Here is a 21,708-nt window from a genome sequence, read left to right as displayed (position 1 = left end):
CCGTGACCGCTCTGGGCCCTCCGCGCGGCTGGCCCGGCGGGGCACACGTGGGTAACGGTGGCGGGGCCGGGCCGAGGGCCGCCGTTCCTGTTCCTGGTCCAGGCAGGCCCCGCGGCCACCGGGCCATGTTCGCGGAGGAGGAGTGGAACGACGGGGCGGAGGGCCCCGCCCGGGCCGGGGCTCGGCCGGGGCCCCGCGACGCCCCCGAGGGCCCGGGCCGGCCGGTAAGGGGTGCGCGCACGGGGCCGCGGCGGGCTGGGCCGGCCTGGTCCCCGGGCGAGGGGGAGGTGACCGGCCTCCTGCCCTCCGCAGGCCCCCGCGGCAGCGGCGGGGAAGCGGCGCCGGCGGTTGCCGGGGGACGGCGAGCCCGCGCTGAAGCGGCCCGGGGAGCGGAGGCGGGCCGCCAGGCGCCGGGCGGCGGCGGAGTGGCGCCCGGCCGGCTCCGGGGAGCCCCAGGCGGAGCGGGAGCCGCAGCAGAGCGAGCAGTGCCCGGAGAGAGGTACCACCCCCCGCCCCGCTCCGCCCCGCTCGGCGGCGGCAGCTCCCGAGGCGCCGGAGGCAGGCCGGGCCTGCCGGGGGGCCCTGGCAGGGGGCCGGGAGCCGCCCACTGTCGCCCTGACTGCCTTCTCGGTCCCCCCAGACGTGTCGGCTGAGCTGCTGGAGGAGCGGTCCCGGCCGAGCGCGGAACCCGGTGCGCTGGGGCCGGGACGTGCGGCCGGGGAGCCGGTGCAGAGGCTGAGCCGGAGGCAGCGGGGGAACGAGCAGAAGAATCAGCGGCGGCAGAAGAGGGAACTCCGGGCGGGACCTGGAGGGCAGCAGGGCGCGCATGGGCAGGCAGGCGCGGGACCGGGCGCCCCGGAGCTGCCCAGCTTGGAAACGGCTCCCTCGGGACGGTCGGCGGCCCTGCGTGCGCGGATGGAGGAGCGGCTCCTGGCCGCCCGGTTCCGGTACATCAACCAGCAGCTCTACACGTCCACCAGCCGGGAAGCGGCACAGCTCTTCCAGAACGACCCCGAAGCATTCGAAATCTACCACCGCGGCTTTGCTCAGCAAGTGGGGCGCTGGCCGGAGAACCCTGTGCATCGCATCGTCCGCTACCTGCGGCGGCGGTGAGTGGGCCGAACTAGGGAGCGCTGGAGAGCCGGGCCCAGGGCTGCCTCCGAGGCTGAGATGGTGGGGCAAGGGGCATTCTCAGCCCCTGCTCCACCCCCCCCAGGCCAGCCTCGCTGGTGGTGGCGGATTTTGGGTGCGGTGACTGCAAGATTGCGAGCAGCATCAAGAACAAGGTTCACTCCTTCGACCTGGTACCTCTCAGCCCACTGGTCACCGTCTGCGACATGGCCAAGGTAGGGGGGACGGGCGGCACACGTGGTGCGAGGAGGAGACGGGGCAAGGGAGGACGGCGACGCATCAGCAACGCTTGCACAGCACCCACCAGGGTGTTGGTGGGGGCTGGCGGGGTGGGCTTGACGCTGCCTGGCAGGTTGCAGGGGCATGGGCTGGGCTGGCAATCGTGGGGCACAGGAGAGGGTGGTCAGGGATCCTGAGGGTCCCGTGTGCAAGAGGGAGCACACCTCTGTCTGGAAAACCGGGGCACCTCTGTCTGCGGGCTCCCCAGAGAAGAGGCTCGGTTGAATCCAAGAGCCCGGGGAGCGGCAAAGCGCGGAAGGGCTGCCCCATCACCATCCTCCTCCTGGGGCGGGCGTCCCGGTTGGTGTCTGCCAGGTGCCTTTGGCGGCCGAGTCAGTGGACATTGCGGTGTTCTGCCTGGCGCTGATGGGCACCAACCTGCAGGAGATCCTGGAAGAGGCCAACCGTGTGCTGAAGCAGGGGTAGGCAGAGACGTGCGTGCTGTGCCGGGCTGGTGAGGGGCAGGAGGCACCAGGGTGAGCCTGGGAGGCACGGACTGGCCTTCGGGCGGGCAGTGAGGAGCCGAGGTGCTGGGCTGTGCCCCAGGAGGTGCCTGTGCCGCCACTACTCGGGGCTGGGGGGTTCCACAGGGGTACCCTGATGGTGGCTGAGGTGGCCAGCCGGTTTGAGGACATCCGAGCCTTCGTGAACGCCATGGCTCAGCTCGGCTTCAAAAGTGTCTCCAAGGTGTGTCTTCAGGTGTGCCCTGTACTGGGTGTTGGGTGCACTGGGCATTTGGGGACCAGGAAGCCCCGAGAAGGAGCCCACAGTCCCTGGCAGCCAGAGACCAGCCTTCCTGCTGCGGCAGCAGGGCAGCGCGGCTCAGCCTGGTGCTGGTGGGGAGCGGGCCTGGGGGTGGTGAGAACGTATGGGGGGTTTGGGGGATCCAGGGCCTGCGGTGCTGGGGTCTGAGAGGAGGTCTGGGGGACTCGGAGCCTGTAGGGGCTGTGGTCTGGGATGGAGTATGGTGGTAGGGGGGACCTGGGGCCCAGCCTGGTGCTGGCGGGGAGCAGGCCCAGGGTTAGTGACAGCATGTGGGAGTAGGGGCGGACCCAAAGCACGCAGGGGCTGTGGTGCTGAGGTCTGGGAGGAGGTTTGAGGGACCTGGGGCCTGTGGGGGCTGTGGTGCTGGGGTCTGGGGCACCTGGGACCCACAGAGGTTGTAGTGTGGGGGTCTAGGATGGGGGTATGGGGGTTAGGGGGACCAGGGTCATGGTGCTGGGGTCTGGGGGATATGGGGGACTGAGCACACAGGGGATGTGGTGCTGGGATCTGGACCAGGGTCTGGGGGTAAGAGGGCACGCAGGGGTTGTGGTCCTGGGGTCTGGGATGGGGAAGGGGGAATCCAGGGCACTCTGGGGAAGTGGTGTGGGGCCTGTAGAAGGTGGTGTTGGAATCCGGGAGCAGGCTGGTGGTCCCAAGGCCCACAGGGACGTGGCATGGGGTTGGAGGCCCTCGTGGAGCTGGGGGTCCCGGGGATTCAGTGCGGGGCTGGGGGTCCCGGGGCCTGCGGGGACGCGGTGTGGGGTCTGGGTGGGGGGGGGGGCCTGGGGCTGCAGGGAGGTGGTGAGGGGGGTTGGGGTCCTGCGGGGTGCAGCCTGGGTTGGGGGTCCTGGGGACGCGGCCTGGGCTGGGGGTCCTGGGGCCCACAGGGACCTGGTGTGCGATTGGGGGTCCTGGGGATGCGGCGTGGGGCTGGGGGTTCCAGGGACCACGGGGACATGGTGTGGGGCTGGGGGTCCTGGGGACGTGGCGTGGCGCTGGGAGTCCTGAGGCCCGGGGTGATGCTGCATTGGATTGGAGGCCCGCAGGGACGTGGCATGGGGCTGGGGATCCTGGGGATGTGGTGCGGGGTTGGGGGCCCCAGGGCCTGCGGGGAGGCGGCGCGGAGTTGGGTGTCCCAGGGCCCGCAGGGACGTGGCATGGGCTTGTAGGCCCCCGTGGAACTGGGGGTCCCGGGGATGCAGTGCGGGGCTGGGGGTCCCAGGGTTCGCGGGGTCACGGCATGGGGTTGGAGGCCCATGGGGACGCAACATGGGGCTGGGGGTCCCAGAGCCCATGGGGAGGTGGTGAGGGGGGTTGGTGTCCCGCGGTGCGGGGCCCGGGCGCGGTGCGGGGCCCGGGCGCTGAGGCGCTGGGCGCTGCCCCAGGACCTCTCCAGCGCCTTCTTCCACCTGCTGGAGTTCGCCAAGACCGGCCCCCCTCGCCGCCGCCCTGCGCCCGGCCTGCGCCTGCGGCCCTGCCTTTACAAGCGCCGCTGAGGGCGGGGCCGGCGAGGCGGGGCTGCGCGGCCCGCCCCCGCCCTGCGCAGGCGCAGTTCCCAATAAAGCTGCTGTTTCCGCACGGCCTTGGCGTTCTGGGCGGAGTGAGTGGGCGGGGCGTCGCTGCGCCTGCGCAGTGTGCGCGGGGCCTGCGCAGCGGCGGCGGTGGCGTTTCCTGCCGGGGGATGTCGGGGCCGGGCGGCCCGGGCCCCGGCGGGGGGAAGCTGGACATCAACCGCGCTGGCGTGGCCGAGCTCGAGGGCGCGCTCAGCGGCATTGGCCGCCGCCGCGCCCGCGGCATCGTGCGGAAGAGAGAGGTGCGGGCGGGGGCGGCCGCTGCTGCCAAGCGGCCGGGCCCCGCAGCGGTCGGGCCTGGGCGGGGGCGGCGGGGACCGCGGGGCGCGGTGGTCTGCGGGGAGCTGTCCCGGAAAGCGGCCGCGGGGGAGGCTGCGGGGAGCGGAGCGCCTCGGCCGTGCTGCCGCGGGGGAGCGGAGCCGGGGTAGGAGGTGCCGGTACAGGGCGCCAGGCGAAGCCGCCCTGCTCGAGCACGGCCCGGTCCTGGGGCAACCGACTGTCTCCCCTGACCTGCCGGCCCTGGGCGGGGTCGTGCGGCCGGGGCGGGGCGGGTGTGACCGGCAGCGGGGCGAGCGGCAGCGCAGTTTTCCCTCGGTGTCCGCAGCCGTGCCTGGGGCGGGCAGGCGGGGCCGTTGCCGGGGCGCCTGGGCCCGGCGGGGGCTTCGCTGGGGCTGCCGCTGGGGAGGGGGCTGAGGGAGCCTGTTGTGCATATGCCACGTACAGAGCTGGTTGTGCCAAGGTCTGCAGGCTGCCACGGAGCGCGGGCACGGTGCCTCCCCGGCACGGTGCCTCCCGGCGCAGGCTGGGTCAGCGTTCTCCTTGGGGAGAGCTCTGCGCTTCTGCAGGCAGAGCAGCCCAGTTCTGCAGTTTCCTTGTTTCTGGGATTCGGGGCAGAGCCCCAGGAGCTGGTGGCAGATGACGTCGCATGCTGAGAGCAGAAAAAAATGAGTTCCTGGGTGGAACGGGCAGGAACAGGAAGGGGTAGAAGCCTGCCTGGCGTGGTCACGATGGGCTGGAAATCCTGCCGCTCCCCCTTGGTTGACTCTTTACCTCTGTCATTTAGAAATGACAGAGTAGGAGAAAAGCCTGCGTGTGGTAGTCACTCTCAGGATGACTGAGCTACCAGTGTGACACAGCCATGAGAAAGGTAAGCGTGATCTTAGGCTGTATCTGCCGTGGTGCTTTTAGCAGAGGCAGGAAGATTAATGCCACCTTTTTGCCATTAATGCCATGAAGAAGTGGCGAGATTGTGGCTGGAATACGGCATCTGTGTTGAAGCAGGCAGAGGAGTGAGGCAGGAGAAATCGGGGAAAGGGGAGGCTGGCTTGACAAGGCAAGACTAGAAGAGCTTGACTTTTTTTGGCCTGGAAAGGAGGCTGAGAGGGGCAGGGTCACCAGCTATAAATACAGCAGGAATGTAAACACCATGGAGGCGGAAGAGCAAGAGCTGTTTAAACAAAAGGACTGCTGGTATGAGAACAGGTGAGGATGGATTTACAGAAATGGGGTTTATCACTAGAGTTGTGCTTTTGGGTAAAACCGTTTACAGGGGAGAAGCAGCAGAAGTGCTTTAAAATGATGCATGATGAATTTGAAAGGATGATTGGAACCTTGTCTTGGCCCTGACGTCTGTCTTAGCCGGAAAGGGTGGATGTTTTCCACCCTGGGATCCTGCCGCCTTGGTAACAGCCAGGCCCTCCCTCTTGGGTTTAGGCCCTTTAGGTTTGTGGCAGAAGCTGCTCAGAGTCCGTATGGCGTGTGGGTATGATCGGTGGTAACCCGTGGTTCTGAGTGCAGGGCTGGGCAGTCCTTGACCTGGTGTTTTGCAGGATGGTGGGTGCCTTGCACACACACTTGTGTGTGTCTGTGGGTGCCGGGCACGAGGCAGGGGCTGTTTCCATTCCCTGGAGCTGCAGACAAGGGAGATTGACTGTGTGGGCCAGGAAATGGTCCCAGTCTTGGTACTAGTCAGCTGGAAGGCACGATTCCCCTTTCTCAGCTTTTAGCCTTTGCTTTTGGGCCGCTACTCCCATTGTTAGTAGCAGCTCTGGTGCTGTTGCCTGTTCCTTGCAGGCATTGCAGTTGTTGCTCAGGGCAGGGAAAGTTTGTGGAAACAGGAGGGATTACATGGGAGTGGTTGTTTTGGGCAGAAGACGTCCCTTACCTTGGATGGGAGCTGTAGCGAGGATTTGAAGTACAAAAGTGTCACCCCGACCCTCTTTCCCCTGAAGGCCTAAAGGGAGCTGGTGGTTGTAAGTGAGATGCAAGCTGGTAGGTCTGGACCGGCCAGGAAGGAGAGCCTGTCTGAGGAGGGTGTGAGTAAGCCTGGTCCTGCTTTGGGGCTGGTCCCTGGGTTTCTCAGCTCCATATCGAATCTTACTTCTCTTCTCACAGGAACTGAAGGGCTTCAATTCACTCGATGATCTTCTCCATGTCAAAGGCATCACCACCCGCATCTTGGAGCTGAACAGTCAGCGGATGACTTGCAGGAGGAGGCCAAGCAGTGAGGAAGCCGCGAGGGTGAGCCCTGGTCTGCAGGGGGACAGTAAAGGTCCTGTGCCTCAGGTAGGAAAAGAAAGGTGGGGTTCCCCTGCCTACCTGGTATGGAGGTGATCCTCCCTCCAACAGTGCAGGAATTAGGGAGGGGGGGGTCTCGCGCTGGGAAAGGTGGTAGCTGGTAGAGGGACAGAGGAGGTTTACAGGAGAGGAAACATATCTGCTTTGGGCACTGGAACAGGGATGCCCAAGGAATGCTGCGCCCTTTCAAACAGCCAAGTGGTCTGTCCGCAGTCTCCCTGTAAGGTGGCAGTTTGCTTCAGGGAGCATCCTGATGGGGAGGCTGAGATACTCTGGGCCCAGCTGGCTTTGTGGTGTCCTGCCAGAGGCTGCAGTGGCCACCTGAGCCTTGCCGGGAGCTGCGCTGGCCCCTGTGGTGCCTGCCCCAGCATGGAAACAATGCTCTGACCCCAGAGGACACTCGTGGCTTCCTGCTGCTTCCCCTGCCCCAGAGCAGCTAGCCATCTGTAGGTCTCCTGCAGACAGTTGTTAAGTTCCACTAATTGTTCGTCGCTGGAGACCAGAACTGGGTGTGGAGAGAGATTCTTTCCCTGGACCGACAGCTGAGGAGGCCGGAGTCCATGTCTCTTGCCAAGCTCTCTACCCTGTTGTCTGCCTTGGCTGCAGAGAACGGTGGCCAGTGCGCTGCCTGCTTGGGCTGGCACGCACCCAGCTCGGCTCTGGGGACTTCTTCAGGAGTGCGTCTGCCTGCAGTGCTGTCTGTGGGGCTGAGGAAATTCACTCGCCAAGCTCTCGAGTGTGCGGTGCGGGCAGGGGAGGATGGTTGTTGGAAGGTGTTTTACTGCCTGGGAAATGTCAGCCATTGTTCTGCCCCCGTGCTGCCCCAGGAGCATCGTCCCGAGGTTTGTTATCATCCAAGACCTAGATGTGACCCCCAATTCTAGATGCCAGAGGAAGTGCTTGAGAACCCTGGGTTCAGTGCTCCCTCCTGAAGAGGTGTGTCCAGATGGGCTCTTGTGTCGTGCCTTCTCATCTGGCCACTGCCTCTCCGCCTGAGAGTCCAACCCCGTTCCAAGCCCACCTGCCAAACTGGGTCCAGTCTAACTGGGTGGTGTGAAGAAGTGACCTGCCTCTAATCTGGGGAATCTGTCCAGGGCTAGGCACTTAAGCACATGTGCACTGAGACCTAATTTCTAAATGTAAATAAACCTAGCCCTAACTGCAATAAATATTGCAGTGCTTGGTAGGAGCCCTATAAAGCAGCAGGAGTTTTCCTTCCCCAGGTGTATTTTTGTGTTGTGACCAAATCATCTCTCCATTTCTTTTCTTCTACAAAATATTTTCTCTAGATTTTGAATCATTTGGGGGAGGAGATTGAGCAATATCTTCAAGTTTTAAGCATTCCATTTAAAAATGTGGATTGGGCATTGCAGAACTCAAATGTGTAGGGCAGCATAGGGGGTAGTACTGCTTTCCTGCATCAGATTTTTGAACCTGAAGCTTGTGCTGAGTGCTACCCCTCGATCCTTTTCAGTTACTGCTTTACAGGATGTGCAGTCCCCAGTGCCCAGCTGGCCCTGCTCTCCTTGTCTATAGATGGAGAACATTGCCTCTGGGTGTATTGAAATGCATTTAATTTGGGTGAGCCCAAGTTTACCAAGTGATGCAGATCACACTGTGTGACTGTCCTGTCCTTGCTACCTACCCAAGTGTCAGTCTTAAAATGTAATCAGCAAAGATTTTATCTACTTCCATATTATGAATAAAACAAATACTGACTACTGTGGTTTTCCACACACCTCCTTACGCGTCTGCACTAGGCCTGTCAGCAGAAAATCTGCAGTTTCCCACTAACAGGTACATTTTGAGATCCATTCACTGCTCTTTCTTGATCTAAGCCATCTCATCCAACAACCCTTTAGAGGCTGTGGCATGCCAGTGTTTTCATCAGAAGGCTGTGCCCTGGTCAAACGCTTGGAAGTGTATGAGTACGTCTCATCAATGTGGTTTATGTAATTGCTTTTTTTAACCAAATGTAACACTTCAAGGAATAAACTCGACTTTATTTGAAAAGACCTATTTTCATAAAGTCTCATCAGCTGGTACAAAGCATGTCCCTGTCATTTATCTTTTACTTGAATCCTGCACTGGCCTCTCTATTGCCAAATGTCAGGCTATGTAAAGACTCGTTTTTCTCCTGCCTTTCTCAGTTTTGGCACAACTTTCACACTCTCCTGGTCTTTGCAATTTCTCCTAAATTCCAAGATTTACCAAAAATAACTGCTGTGGGCCAGTGATCTCCTGTACTGCTCTCTAGGACTCTTAGGTGCAAGTTATCCTGGGCAGCTGATTGAGGTGTTTTATTGGTGTATTGAAAAACAGTTCGTCATTCCCATGTGATACAGGGACGTTGTTCTGTTTCCTCCAAGTGAATGCTTCTGCTTTTTTTTTTTTTTTTTTTTTTTTTTTTTTTTTTGCGCGGTGTTACTCACAGTGCTGCTTTCTGTGGGGAGGAAAGGTACAGGTGGCGTTAGACAGGCACACACTACTCGCCACCTCTCGAGTAATCGTTGCTCCTGGTCAGATTGGCTGGAGGGTGAAGGGACCGCCGCACCATGCAGAAGGCTGCAATGCAGCATGCTCCTCCTTTCTGATGCCAGGGTCCTGCCCAGGCACGGCAGCCGACACGTGCAGCGGCTCTGCTCCCTGCTTTGACAAATGAAGGGCAGAGGGCTGTTCCCAGCTGCAGGGGAGATGGCTCACTGTGCAGAGGTGGAGCTGGTGCTGGCGGGTTTGGTATTGTTCCTGATGCTCCTGCAGTGTTTGTGTTTTCTGCTCAGTCGCAGAGTTGCCGGCTGCCATGTTATTTGGTCACGTTGCATCTGTGCTTCCCTGTGGGGCTGGGAAGTGACCTGTCTCCAGATCGTACTTGGCCGAACCTGCCCCGTGACTCCAGAGAGCACCTTAGCTCAGTAGTCTGCTCCCCTCTTCCCGTCTTTGGCTCTGCTTAGCTCATCAGCCCCTCTTTCGTACTGCAGAGGGAAGCCCTTGTATTCCTTGGGCCATTGCTCTGACTGGCAGCCCCCCCAGCTCCCCAGCGTGTCCCCCAGCCCGGGCCCCAGGGCACCCTGAGAGCTGGGGTGCAGAGCTGCAGCAGACAGACCTGACCCTCCCCCAGCCCGGGCCCCAGGGCACCCTGAGAGCTGGGGCGCAGAGCTGGAGCAGACAGACCTGACCCTGCCTCTCCCTGTATTGTAGGTGGTGGCTGAGGAGGAGGATGTTTCGGGCCCCTGGGAGCCGGAGCGCTCTGGGAAAGGGAGCCCGGGGTCAGGACCAGAGGCTGACGGCTCCAGTGGGCGAGGGGTGCAGGAGCCAGTCAGCTCCACAGTCTGCGGGGAGCAGGAGGAGGAGGAGGAGGAAGAAGAGGAAGAGGGGAGCTGCTACAGCGAGGAAGGGGAGGATGGCAGCAACGTCTACTTCTATTACACCATTGGAGAGCGCTGGATAGACTACCTGCAGCGGACAGAGGATGGTGGGCTCCTCCGTCACGTGCGGCCCAAGGTAACCCTCCTGGGAGGGCAGCCCCAGGCAAGGGCTTTGCCCCAAAGAGCAGGGCTGCCCGTGCGGTTGGTGGCTCCCCGGCAGGAGCTGACACTGGCATGTTGTCTGTGGTCCCGTCCTGGTAGCTGATGGCCTACAGGCACCCACTGCTTGCCATGGCAGTGGTGCCAGAGTGGGCTGTGGGCTGCCATAGCACTTCAAGCTCCTGCTGCATGGGCTATGTGTCTGGTTGTCATTGCCGCTGCAGACCCCCAGGACACAGCTGGGGAGCTCGGGGCTGTCAGCTGGGTGCTGGCTGGGCTGGGAGCTCCGCGGTGCAGATAGCGCTCAGCAGTCGTCGGCCTGCCTGGCTGTTGGGGCCGGGGGAAGGACGCACTGTCCCCGTCTGTCCGAGTGCTGCTGGCAGTCCCCAGCCATGCCCATCCTCCTAGGGGAGCCACCCTGCTCTGCGCTGGGGTCCCTGTCTCGTAGTGCAGAGCCTGAATTGCGGCTCCAGGGGTCTGCTGGGGGGGTCAGGCAAAGGCCTCAGGGACGTTTCTGTGGGATGTGGGCGTTGTGGTGAGAAGCCCTGGCCAGCCCTGTGTGCAGGGCTGCAGCTGGTGCCCGGGTCAGTTACTGGTGGGAAAAAGCTCCCAGCTTCCTACCTGTGTTGGGGGAGCCCCATGCTCACCTTCTGGTGGCTGCCAGCACTGCCTGGTAGCCATCCCACTCTCTCACGTTTCCTGTTAACCCTGCGCCTCTTGTACGGAGTTAGAAGGATGTAGATTGCCTTTGATGCAACCATGTCAGGGTATGGTCTGCCACACGTCCCTGTAGCTGTCATTGTAGTGAGGTATGCTGCACAGCTCTAGGGCCTGGCTGTAAGGCTGGTCTGCCAGGAGACTTCAGCATGCCAAGTTCCTTGCTCAGGCTGCAGGTCTGCCTGCTCTGTGTTGAGCTGTGCCTAGAGAACGGTCAAGCAGATGTATCAATAGGTTTTCTCAGCCACTGTTTTTGTCCCTGTGCAGCTGTTTTGCTGACTTTTCCCCATCAGGTCTGATATTCCCCTTGGAAGGACCCAAGTTCCATTTCTCCCACAGAAGTTAACTCCTCTGCCAGATCTGGAGCTCAGGTGGTCCTCAGCTTCCCTCTGCAGATCCCCAACATGAGCGTGGACTCAGAAGACTTGCTAGGCTGGGTCTCCTACTCTGTCACTTTTGGCAGAAAATCTGACCCAAAATGTGCGCAGAAAGCTCTGCTCCAGCCTGCTTTAACTTGCCTTCTCCTTGCAGATGAAACGGAAGTCAGAGAATGGCCTGGATGGCAGGGCCCTTTCCCCTGGTAAAAAGCTGTGCAAGGGCTCTGAGTACAGCAGGTAAGATGAGCACTCTGCGTGCTGAGCGAGTTGACCTGGGGGGTGGGAGGACCTCCTTCTACCAGTCCCATCCCTCGGTCATCTGGGTGTCCTGCTGAGGTTGTGGAGTCTCCATCCTTGGAGAGATACAAAAGCCATCTGGGAGGTCCTGCTTGAGCAGAGGGTTGGACCAGATGACCTCCGGAGGTGCCTCTGGCCTCAACCAGTCTGTGATTCTGTCATTCTGTAGAGCAGGCTGGGCTAAGGGAACTGTATGCGTAGCTGTGGTCCTAGCGGAAGTGATGGGAAGGGGGTTAGCTTGGCGGAAGGCTCATAGCTGGTGGTTTATGGGGACCTCTGTTCTGAGAACCCTTTGTGCAGTGTGGTCTAGAGTAGCATTGGCATGTCTCACCTTTGCTTTGGTCTCTCGCCGGCTGTGGTCCAGGACACTGGGTCCCTGCATGCCCAGTCCCACCACCACCTTTGGGGACCTGCGCAACGCCAAAGCAGGCCAGGCACGGCGCCGCCGCATCCCCTCAGTTGCCCCTCCTCCCGAGCTGCAGGACTGGCTCCGCACCTTCCAGGTAAGCTCGGGAGCCTTGCCAAAGGGCTCACCTTGGAGGGCACCAAGAGGCTTTGAGTTTGACGGGCAGGGAGGAGGGGAGCCAAGCCAAGCCCTGTCTGCATGAAAGCCACCACAGGCAGGTGTTTGGGTCCCACAGTGGATTTTTAGTGAGTTTTTGCCTCAGGTAAAGGAGCACAGAAGTGGTGTTAGCCCCCCTCTTGCTCCCCTTTGTCCTGGAGCAGTGTTGCTTTGTCCATCTGGAACACAGGCGCCTGTGTTCCATTTTATGTGACTCGTGGAGCTCCCAGCCCTGTCCCTGTGGCTCCTCTCTATCTTGGGATTTAGGTAGCAGAGCCCTGGCCAGCTCCAGAGGCCCAGTTAGCCTGGCTTGCCCATGCTGGTTGGTCTCTCTTCTAGGGTTAGGGTGGGGGCATAGGCACTGCACAGAGCCACAGGGGAGCCTGTGAGGGCCTGCCGAGTGTGCAGGCATCATGACTGATGTCCCTGTCCTCAGCGGTGGAGTGGCCCAGAGAAGCTGCTCGCTCTGGATGAGCTCATTGATCGCTGCGAGCCCTCCCAAATCAAGTACATGATGCAGGTCATTGAACCCCAGTTCCAAAGAGACTTCATTTCCCTGCTGCCCAAGGAGGTGAGTTGAGGCAAGGGACAGGCTGGCCCTGGTGCTGGACACCAGTTACCAGCCACGGGAGCCCACTGTGCCCTTGTGACTCGACTTCCACTCCTGCAGCTGGCACTCTATGTCCTCTCATTCCTGGAGCCTCGGGACTTGCTCCGTGCTGCCCAGACCTGTCGCTACTGGAGGGTCTTGGCTGAAGATAACCTGCTTTGGAGAGAGAAATGCCGCGAAGAAGGTAAAGACCCCTCCTCCATATGGCATGTGGCACATTGTGGCTGGGATCTGCAGCAGGGTAGCCCACAGCTCCCACAGATACGTATCATCTTAGCTCCCCAGGCTAAGGGGATGAAGGCATGGACCACCTGTGTACTAGGAGGCATCCCGCTGTGTTTTCCTCCTGCAGGCATTGAGGAACCCTTGAACCTGCGGAAGCGGCGCCTGCTGAGTCCTGGATTCATGTACAGTCCCTGGAAATTTGCCTTCATGCGGCAGCACAAAATTGACATGAATTGGCGCAGCGGGGAGCTTAAAGCCCCCAAGGTGGGTGCTTCTGGGAGTCCTTGCTGAGGACCAGACTCTAGAGCTTTGAAGTGTAGGAAGCTGGTACAGGAAGGAAGTAGCAGAAAAATATCCATGACCAACAGGATGAGAACAACACTAAGAATTTTCAAAGTGCCTCAGGAAAAGATTCACAAGTCTGGCCTGTCTTCAGGAGGCACAGGCCAGAGGCATTCACCCGGAAATACTTGAATTTAAAGGTCCTTGAAGCTGTAGGTCTTGCCAGCTTCCTGCAACTCCTGTCCCTGCCTGTAGAGAGCAGATCCACAGCACAGCTTGCTTGGAGCTTTCCCGTGTGCTCTGGCTGCAGTACAGCTGATCTCGGGGATCACCACAGTGGATGGTACAATTCTGCCAGCAGAAAAAGGGTCACCCTGGACCCCAGAGAACAGGGTTTCCATCCCTTCACCCCTTCTCTGAGCACTTGTGGCAGGGCTGTAGCCAATCTTGGCAATCAGGCATCCTTCTGAGGCTCAGCCAAGCCTTGTCCCTGGTACAAGGTTCCGGAACACTTGGGTGTTGCCTCCAGCCAAGATCCCTGCCTGCCCCTCGTCCCCGTCCAGGAGGCAGGGAGAGCAGAGCCCCAGCCACCCCTTCCCTCAGTCTCTCAAGCAACAGTCTCAGTCCTGCTGCTCTCCACCTCCAGAGACTTTTTCCGAGCCCCCGGTGTTCCCTGCTCCAAGCCCCTGCCTCAGTGGCACCCCAGGTAAGCAGCAGTGCTCTGCACGGTGCTGTCGCTGCAGGGACTGCACCCCCCTGCAGCAAATCAGCACCAGACAGCCCTTTCCTGAGACCCCAACACGCTGGTCTCTGTGCCTGCCGTGAGCAGAGCTCTCCAGGGCACTGCCCGCAGGGATGTCCACCCTGTACCTTCTCCTGCCTGAGGGGAAGTTTAATACATTCCCTGCAAAGGGCAGCTCTGGGCTTGTTTTCACAGCTCTCATGCTGCCCCTGCCCGTGGCTTGGCCAGGTCTGTCTGATGTGCCTCCTCTTTCCCTGGGGTCCTGTCTAACCTGCCTGATCTCTGCCTGCCTGTGGATGTTGCTCGGTCTTTGCCTGCCTTTGCTGCCCTCTTTCCGCATCACTGTGTTGGGGAGGTGGCGGCTGGTGCACAGCTGTTTGTGCGCTGCTTGCCTTCCACCGTGCGGAAAATGGAGCTGGTGGTCCTAAATGTGCTCTGGCTGATGGCCACCAGTTTTTGATCTAGGACAGAACGTCAGCTCTGAGCTCAATAGCTTGTGTGGCCTTAATAGCCAAGAGGGTCCATCCATGTTTTGGAGTCCCCGGGTAGCCCACTGTCTCCCAGCCGTAGCCGCCAAATGCCCCCCCTGGCTCCTACTGTAGCTGCTGCTCCGCAGAGAAGTGGCAGGGAGGTGGCAGGCTTTACAGGGACTCCTCTGTTCTTCCTCCCCTCAGCACTTACTGCTTCCCCACCCTTCTCAGAGGCTGCTTTCGAGGCCCAAGGTTCCGCAGGCTCTGGGGCTCTGAGCTGCCCTCACCTCCCTCCTTACTCATGTTCTCCGTGCAGGTGCTGAAGGGACACGATGACCATGTCATTACCTGCCTGCAGTTTTGTGGCAACCGGATAGTCAGTGGCTCAGATGACAATACGCTCAAAGTGTGGTCAGCTGTCACTGGGGAGGTGAGCTGTTGTCCATAGTCATGTCATAGGGGTGCTCTGCTGGTACGCCGAGAGTCATTGCTGCAGGAATGGGTGGAGGTGTGAGAGGCATAGTGGTCTTTTAGGTGGGTTTGTCTTGTCTCCCGCAAAGTGTAGCTGGGGAGAGGATTTGATAGATCCTGTGGCTGTAGGAGCAGTGGGAAGAGCTGTCTTAAGCTACAAGTCTGTTGGTGCAGTAACAAATGAGCAAGACTTGGCCACATGTGTTATCACTGGCAGTCAGCAAGTGTGGACCACCCTCCTGCAGATTCAGGAAGGGCAAGAAACTTGCCTGGGTTTAGAACAGTAAGTGATCATTATCACGGAGAAGACTCTGTGGTGGGGGCCTGAGTCTGTCTGCAGGGAGGTGGATTGCTGACCTGAAGCGCCTTACCAATCCCTTGCCTGGAGGAAGTCCTACGCTTTGCTTTTCCTTTTTGCTGTGTTGTTCAGCCTTTCCTAAACCAGTGTCTCGCATCTTGTTCTTTGCAGTGTGTGCAGACACTGGTTGGCCACACAGGGGGTGTGTGGTCTTCCCAGATGAGGGACAGCATTGTCATCAGCGGCTCCACGGACCGGACACTCAAAGTGTGGAACGCAGACACAGGCGAATGCGTGCACACGCTGTATGGGCACACATCCACAGTGCGCTGCATGCACTTGCATGGGAACAGGTATGGGCATGATGGTGTTCGGGGCCTGGTCTGGTCTCTGGAATGGGGCAGGTAGAGGTGTAGAAGCATTAGGGGCCTGGGCCAGTCTGTGGTGTGGGATATAGGGCAGGCGAAAGTGCAGAGGTGGTCAGGGCTTGGGCTGAAAGATGCTGTGTGGGAAGAGGTATCCCTGGGGAGGATAGGCTGGGGCTACTCCTTGGGGAAGCTCATGTGTCCGGGGTTATCTCAGTTGAGTGAGGTCCAAAGTTGACACAATCAGGCTCCAAGCGCACCCTTGCCCACAGGGTTGTGAGTGGCTCACGGGATGCCACTCTGCGCCTCTGGGACATCGAGACTGGGCAATGTCTGCACGTGCTGATGGGGCACGTGGCTGCCGTGCGCTGTGTGCAGTACGATGGGCACAAGGTGGTGAGCGGTGCATACGACTACACAGTGAAAGTGTGGGACCCTGAAAGCGAGAGCTGCACTCACACGCTGCAGGGACACACGAACCGTGTCTACTCCTTGCAGGTAATACCCCAGCTCCCCCTTCCCTTCTGCTCATGTGCTGCGGGGACACAAGCCGTGCCTGTTTCGGCAAGTAAGAAGCTGTCTCCCAAACCCCATGCACATGCTGCAGGGACACACAGGCCATGTCTGTTCCCTGCAGGTGAGACATTCTCTCCCCTCCACCCTGACCCCCACACACGCATGCACTGCAGGAACACAGTGTCTGTTTCCTGGAGGGAAGATGCTGCCAAACATATGTGCACCCTGATTAGCCAAAGAGTTTGTGAGCACATCACTTAATCTGCTGTGCCCCAAGTCTCTGACACCAGACTGCAAAGAACACTCCTTCCCTCTCTGGGCAGGCCGTGCTGATCTGTCTCTTTCTGGGCAGTTTGATGGGACACACATCGTGAGTGGCTCTCTGGACACGTCGATTCGAGTGTGGGACGTTGAGAGTGGAAACTGCCTACACACCCTCATGGGGCACCAGTCGCTCACAAGTGGCATGGAGTTACGTGACAACATCCTTGTATCTGGCAATGCTGACTCCACAGTCAAGATCTGGGACATCAAGACGGGCCAGTGCCTGCAAACACTGCAGGGTGAGTGCAGGAGGATGGAACAGCTCCCCTCACTAGGAGTGTTGGAGAGGAGTCATGTTGCTCCTAGCTGCCAGACATGGCAGGGGCAGGGCAGATGTTGCCCAGCAGTGGGTGCTCCTGAAGAGCCTGGGGTTGGAGGTGGGAGTGCAGGAGGACTAACGGGTACCCTCTGCTTCCAGGGCCCAGCAAGCACCAGAGTGCCGTGACCTGCCTACAGTTCAGCTCCAAGTTTGTGGTGACCAGCTCAGATGATGGTACCGTCAAGCTCTGGGACCTCAAGACGGGCGAGTTTGTGCGCAACCTGGTTGCACTGGAGAGTGGGGGCAGTGGCGGCGTAGTGTGGCGCATCCGTGCCTCCAACACCAAACTTGTGTGTGCGGTGGGCAGCCGCAATGGCACAGAGGAGACCAAGCTCCTGGTGCTGGACTTTGATGTGGACCTGAAATGAACCTGGCCAGTCCAGGCTGGGATGGAGGATCCTGCGGGCTGGGCGTAGCAGCTGGTCTTGGTGGGGCTGGCCCCAGAGCAAGCGCTAGCCCCCCGCGGGCTGTAAATACTGTTTGCAGCTGTCTGGGCCTTATTTATATATGTGTGAACTCCCTGTGAGGAGCCTGCACCCGGCTGGGGCACTGTACAGAGGAAGCAGCATGTTTTGTACACTAATATATCGATTTATTTCTGTACCTGGGGCCTGCTTCTCCACCCCTGCTGTTCCCTGAGCCCTTCCTTCCTGGAGCTTGTCTCTTCTGGGGGAGCAGTTGGTGGCTGCAGCCCATCCTGTTTGATTCCAGGCAGAAGTAGGGAGGGTACAGGCTTTGCTTAGAGTCACTGACCTCGGAGACCAGCTCTTTTCCTGCACACACATGCCCTCGTCTGGTGGAGTGCTTCTGCCTGGAGTCCCATAGTCTGTGGACTTCAGCTTCTTTGTTTTGGGCATGGTAGCAGGCTTGCAATGTGCATGAGGCACTGAGCACACAGCGTTGGGGAGATCTTGCAGGGCAGTACCACAGGTAGCACAGCCTGATGTCTAGCCAGGCATGTAGGCTCACAAAGATGTAGCCCCAATACCGTGCCTGTGAGGGAGCAGTGCTGTGAGCAGACATGTTTTTTTCTTCTGCACTGCTCTGATCCAGCCAGAGGGAAGCAGACAGGGCTGGGCAGAGTGAGACATGGTGCAGCAGGCAGAAACCAGCTGGGCAGCACCTGGAAGTGGACCGCAGGGAGATGAGACAGGGCCTGAGCTCTGCTGCAGCGGGAGGTATGTCCGTGCTGGGGAGGGTAGCACTGCCTGCTGGCTCAGCTGGTACTGGCCCAGCTCTTGTGATCCCCCCCCGAAGCAGTGCCAGCGGGAGATGGTGTGGGTGCTGGAAGGCAGAGAGGTGGGAAGGCAGCACAGGCTGCCCTGCCATTGCACCCAGGAAGGTGTATACCAGCTGGCAGCGGCTGCAGCGTTTCCAGCTGCTTCCGTGGGACCCATGGCCCTACGGGGTACAGTGCAGCCACAGCCGTGGCAGGCGTCCTTGCTCCTTGCTGTAGTGCTCGCACGACAGCAGAGCAGCAGGGTGATTGGCAGGCCCCCCTCCCTCAGGCCATCCTGCAGTCACTCGAGGGCCTTTTCCGCTTGGTGCAGCGGAGCCAGGAAACTTCCATGCTCCTCCAGCAGGAGCTGATGCAAGGGTCAGGGCTTGGGCCAAGATTGTCCACGTGGGAGATGGCTTCTGCCTCCTGTCCTTGTGTCTGTAGGTCCTGCTGCAGCCCCGATAGCAGCGCAAGGCCCCGTTCTGCTAGAAGCCTTGGGGCTGCTTGCTGGCTGACCAGGGACGGGGGGGGCTGCCAGGCGTGCTGGGAATGGAGGAGATGGGAGAGCATGGCGCAGCTCTGGGCTGCCAGCAGCTCTTCCTGCAAGCCCTGGACCGCTCTGGAGGAGGGTGTCTCTGCTGGGCTGCAGAGGACGGCTCACTGTTGCTGCCGTGAAGGGCCGTTGGTGCTAGGGGAGCGTATGTTTTCCCAGCCTTCCCTTTCGCCAAATACACGTGCTGCCTGGCTTCCCTAGGTAAGTGCTCGTTCTTACCCGTGTTGAGGCAGCCCCGGAGAGGGATCAGGAGGCTCCAGGATTCAAAGAGGAGCTGGGCTGCAGTGTCCAGGCACTGCTGAGCCAGGCTCTGCGCTGCTGCTGCGTCTCCGTCCAGAATACAGCCTCCATAAAGAATTGACCCTGAATGAAGAAGGGACTGTCATCAGCCCAACTGGTTTGTAGCATCTTGGGCCCGCTCTTCCCAGCCCCTGAAGGCACAGTTCATGCTGTGTGCTGCTGCATGGTGGTGAAGCTGGGAGAGCAGCCGTGAGACTGCATGGGGGCAGCCTGCAGCAGTGTGGGGCTCAGGCCAGGGGAGCAGTGCCGCTGTCAGTGCTCGGGGCTCACCGTTAGCAGTGTGTGACAGCACGGTGCCCAGCACCAGGAGCGCCCCGCTGTGCCCTGGCGCGTGTGCTGGCTCAGCGGCTGGCTGTGCGTGTGCAACAGGAGCGCCGTCACGTCCAGGGTGCCTCGCAGAAGATGGTGATGGCGCATGGGTGCTGCAGGGTGCAGGCTGTTGGTCCTGCCTCTCCCCCAGGCAGGGAAGGTGTGCAGGGATGGGTTGTGCCATGGCCCCAGGTGACTGTACCACCAGAAGCCCATGATGGTCCCCCACCCAGCTGCAGCAACACAGTAATGTACTCAGCACATCATGGAGCAGAGTGAAAGCCCTCGCTAGCACACCATCCTTCAAACATTGCCATGCCACCCCATAGCTTATTACCAGTAAGCCTCATTTTATCCCTTTCCCCGCTTTGAACCTCGTTTGAAGCTCTTCCAAGTCGTGAGCAAAAATACTTTTCCCCCATTGAGAAAGGTGAACCCCTCAGGCCCCAGCAGTCCTGGTGTCCCCTGCACCGTCCCCTGAGACCGTCCCCTGAGACCGTCCCCTGAGACCATCCCCTGAGCAGTTTGAGCGGTAGCCTATGGGTGCACATGCTGGGTCAACCTCCATGGAAGCCATGACAGTAGGCTTGCTTCACCCACCATTTCTCCAAGCCACTACAATAGCAGCTGCTGGGGAGGTATGAACCGAGCCACATATGGCCGCCTGGCATGGAGAGGAAGCCTTCCTGGGCCTGCTGTTGTTTCAGATGTGTCTGTACAGCAGTCATCTCTACCTTTACGCAGAGCATTACTATCCAGAAAATTTACCCATCAGACCATTTCATATACATACTGTGCACCACCCAGAGTTTGCCCCTTCTGCTCAGTTCCCTCCAGCCAACAATCCCTGATTCTATAGGGCCAATAAAGACAGAGATAGGTGAGAAGTTTTAACTTGCCAGCACGCCCCCAAAAGCCTCTCAAACACACAAACACTGTCCTAGTGCCTGTGGAATGCAGAAAGGCCCAGGGGCTCTCAGCTATCACAAACCAGCAAGCCGACTCAAAGGAAGCTGAGTGGAATGGCACACCATGAGAGGGTGAGGGGTGCTTGGGGCAGTAGGTTGGGGCCAGGGGCGAGCAAACCGGCTTGTTGACAGATCTGGAAATGCAGTGACATAGGTATGGCCAGGGCTTTACCTGTATCATTCCGCTGGCTGTAAAAGGGAGTGTGTGTGTGTGCATATGCAGACACGCATAAACCTGTGTGTGCACACCTGCACAGGCTCACAGAGCCTCTGGGGACACTGCAGGGGTTAACTTGTGCCCCTCTACAGCGATGCCTTCAAGGTTCCAGCTTTGAGCTCTCCGCAGGAATGACCAAGACCAGAGCTGCAAAAAGGCCACGTCTCATTTTTCTGGGAGCAGATAGTTTATCCAGCGAAGGATGCTGGCATTGTGGCAGAGACTGAAGAAATTCCACTGCCAGAATCTCTGTGATTTTTTGCAGACGATACAAAACTGGTGTGCCAGCGGGTTGTGCTTCCATCCAGAGGGACCTCGACAGGCTGGAGAAATGGGCCAACAGGAACCTCATAAAGTTCAGCAAGGGGAAGTGCAAAGTCCTGCACCTGGGGAGGAACAACCCTGTGCAAGAATATACGCTGGGGACCACCCAGTTGGAAAGCAGCTTGGCAGAAAAGGACCTGGGGATCCTGGTGGACACCAAGTTGAAGATGAGACAGCGATGTGCCCTTGCTGCAAAGGCAGGGAATGGTATCTGGGCTGCATCAAGAGGAGTGTTGCCAGCAGACTGAGGGAGGTGATCCTTCCCCTCTACTCAGCACTGGTGAGGCCACAGCTGGAGTGCTGGGTCCAGTGCTGGGCTCCCCAGTACAGGAGAGAGTCCAGTGAAGGGCCACAAAGATGATGAAGGGACTGGAGCATCTCTCCTGTGAGGAGAGGCTGAGAGAGCTGGGACTGTTCAGCCTGCAGAAGAGAAGGCTCGGGGTGTTCACTTCTATTTGTATAAATACCTGAAGGGAAGGTGGAAAGTAGACAGAGCCAGACTCTTAGTAGCAACCAGTGAAAGCACAAGAGGCAATGGGCACAAAAAAAAAACAAACCCAAATATAAGAAGTTCCATTTAAAACGCATTTTTACTATGAGGATGGTCAAGCACTGGCACGGGTTGCCCGGAGAGGTGGTAGATTCTCCCTCCGTGGAGATTTTCAAAACCTGACTGGACATGGTCCTGTGCAACCAGCTCTGGCTGACCCTGCTCAAGCAGGGGGATCTCCAGAGGTCCCCGCCAACCGCAGCCGTTCTGGGATTCTGTGCTCGTGCTTCAGCAATGAGCTGGCAGATTGGAGAGCAGACTGGACAATAAAGATGATGGCTGTCTCTCGGAAAATGCAGAGCTGTCTATAAAAACACAGAGAAGCCTGTAAATGTATGTGTCCATGTCTGTGTGTGCGCATTCTGGTTGACAGCCGGCTGATCATGAGCCAGCAGTGTGCCCAGGTGGCCAAGAATGCCAATGGCATCCTGGCCTGTATCAGAAATAGTATGGCCAGCAGGAGCAGGGAGGTGATTGTGCCCCTGTACTGGCACTGGTGAGGCCGCACCTCGAATCCTGTGTTCAGTTTTGGGCCCCTCACCACAAGAAGGACATGGAGGTGCTGGAGCGTGTCCAGAGAAGGGCAACGAAGCTGGTGAAGGGCCTGGAGCACAAGTCTTATGAGGAGCGGCTGAGGGAACTGGGGTTGTTTAGTCTGGAGAAGAGGAGGCTGAGGGGAGACCTCATCGCGCTCTACAACTACGTGAAAGGAGGTTGTAGTGAGGTGGGTGTTGGTCTCTTCTCCTAAGTAACTAGCGATAGGACGAGAGGAAATGGCCTCAAGTTGCGCCAAGGGAGGTTTAGACTGGACATTAGGAGAAATTTCTTTACTGAAAGAGTGGTCAG

General features: G+C 59.4%; 1 protein-coding gene across 10 annotated transcripts; it reads left to right on the top strand.

The window, feature by feature from the left end:
• Positions 1-18: 18 nt before the first annotated feature.
• RRP8 (ribosomal RNA processing 8) lies at positions 19-17,025 on the top strand. Of its 10 annotated transcripts, none has more exons than XM_075140570.1 (18): positions 21-224; positions 313-499; positions 641-1,109; positions 1,217-1,346; positions 1,726-1,832; positions 2,001-2,097; positions 6,141-6,266; positions 9,522-9,824; positions 11,096-11,178; positions 11,603-11,741; positions 12,237-12,371; positions 12,471-12,594; positions 12,763-12,899; positions 14,446-14,559; positions 15,070-15,251; positions 15,536-15,761; positions 16,132-16,342; positions 16,522-17,025. In XM_075140570.1, exons 1-18 carry the CDS (start codon positions 126-128, stop codon positions 16,788-16,790), a joined length of 3,138 nt encoding a protein of 1,045 aa, XP_074996671.1. In that variant the 5' UTR covers positions 21-125; the 3' UTR covers positions 16,791-17,025. The 10 variants fall into 10 exon arrangements, with proteins under 10 accessions (XP_074996673.1, XP_074996671.1, XP_074996670.1 ...); XM_075140569.1 differs by having other exon boundaries at positions 22-224; positions 6,141-6,311; XM_075140572.1 differs by lacking the exon at positions 16,522-17,025 and having other exon boundaries at positions 19-224; positions 6,141-6,311; positions 15,901-16,342.
• The last annotated feature ends 4,683 nt before the right edge of the window (positions 17,026-21,708 follow it).

This window comes from Calonectris borealis, chromosome 1, assembly GCF_964195595.1.
Source record: "Calonectris borealis chromosome 1, bCalBor7.hap1.2, whole genome shotgun sequence".
NCBI classification, from domain to species: Eukaryota; Metazoa; Chordata; class Aves; order Procellariiformes; family Procellariidae; genus Calonectris; species Calonectris borealis.
The sequence above is the reverse complement of the archived record's forward strand: the minus strand, read 5'-3'. Positions and strand labels throughout refer to the sequence as shown.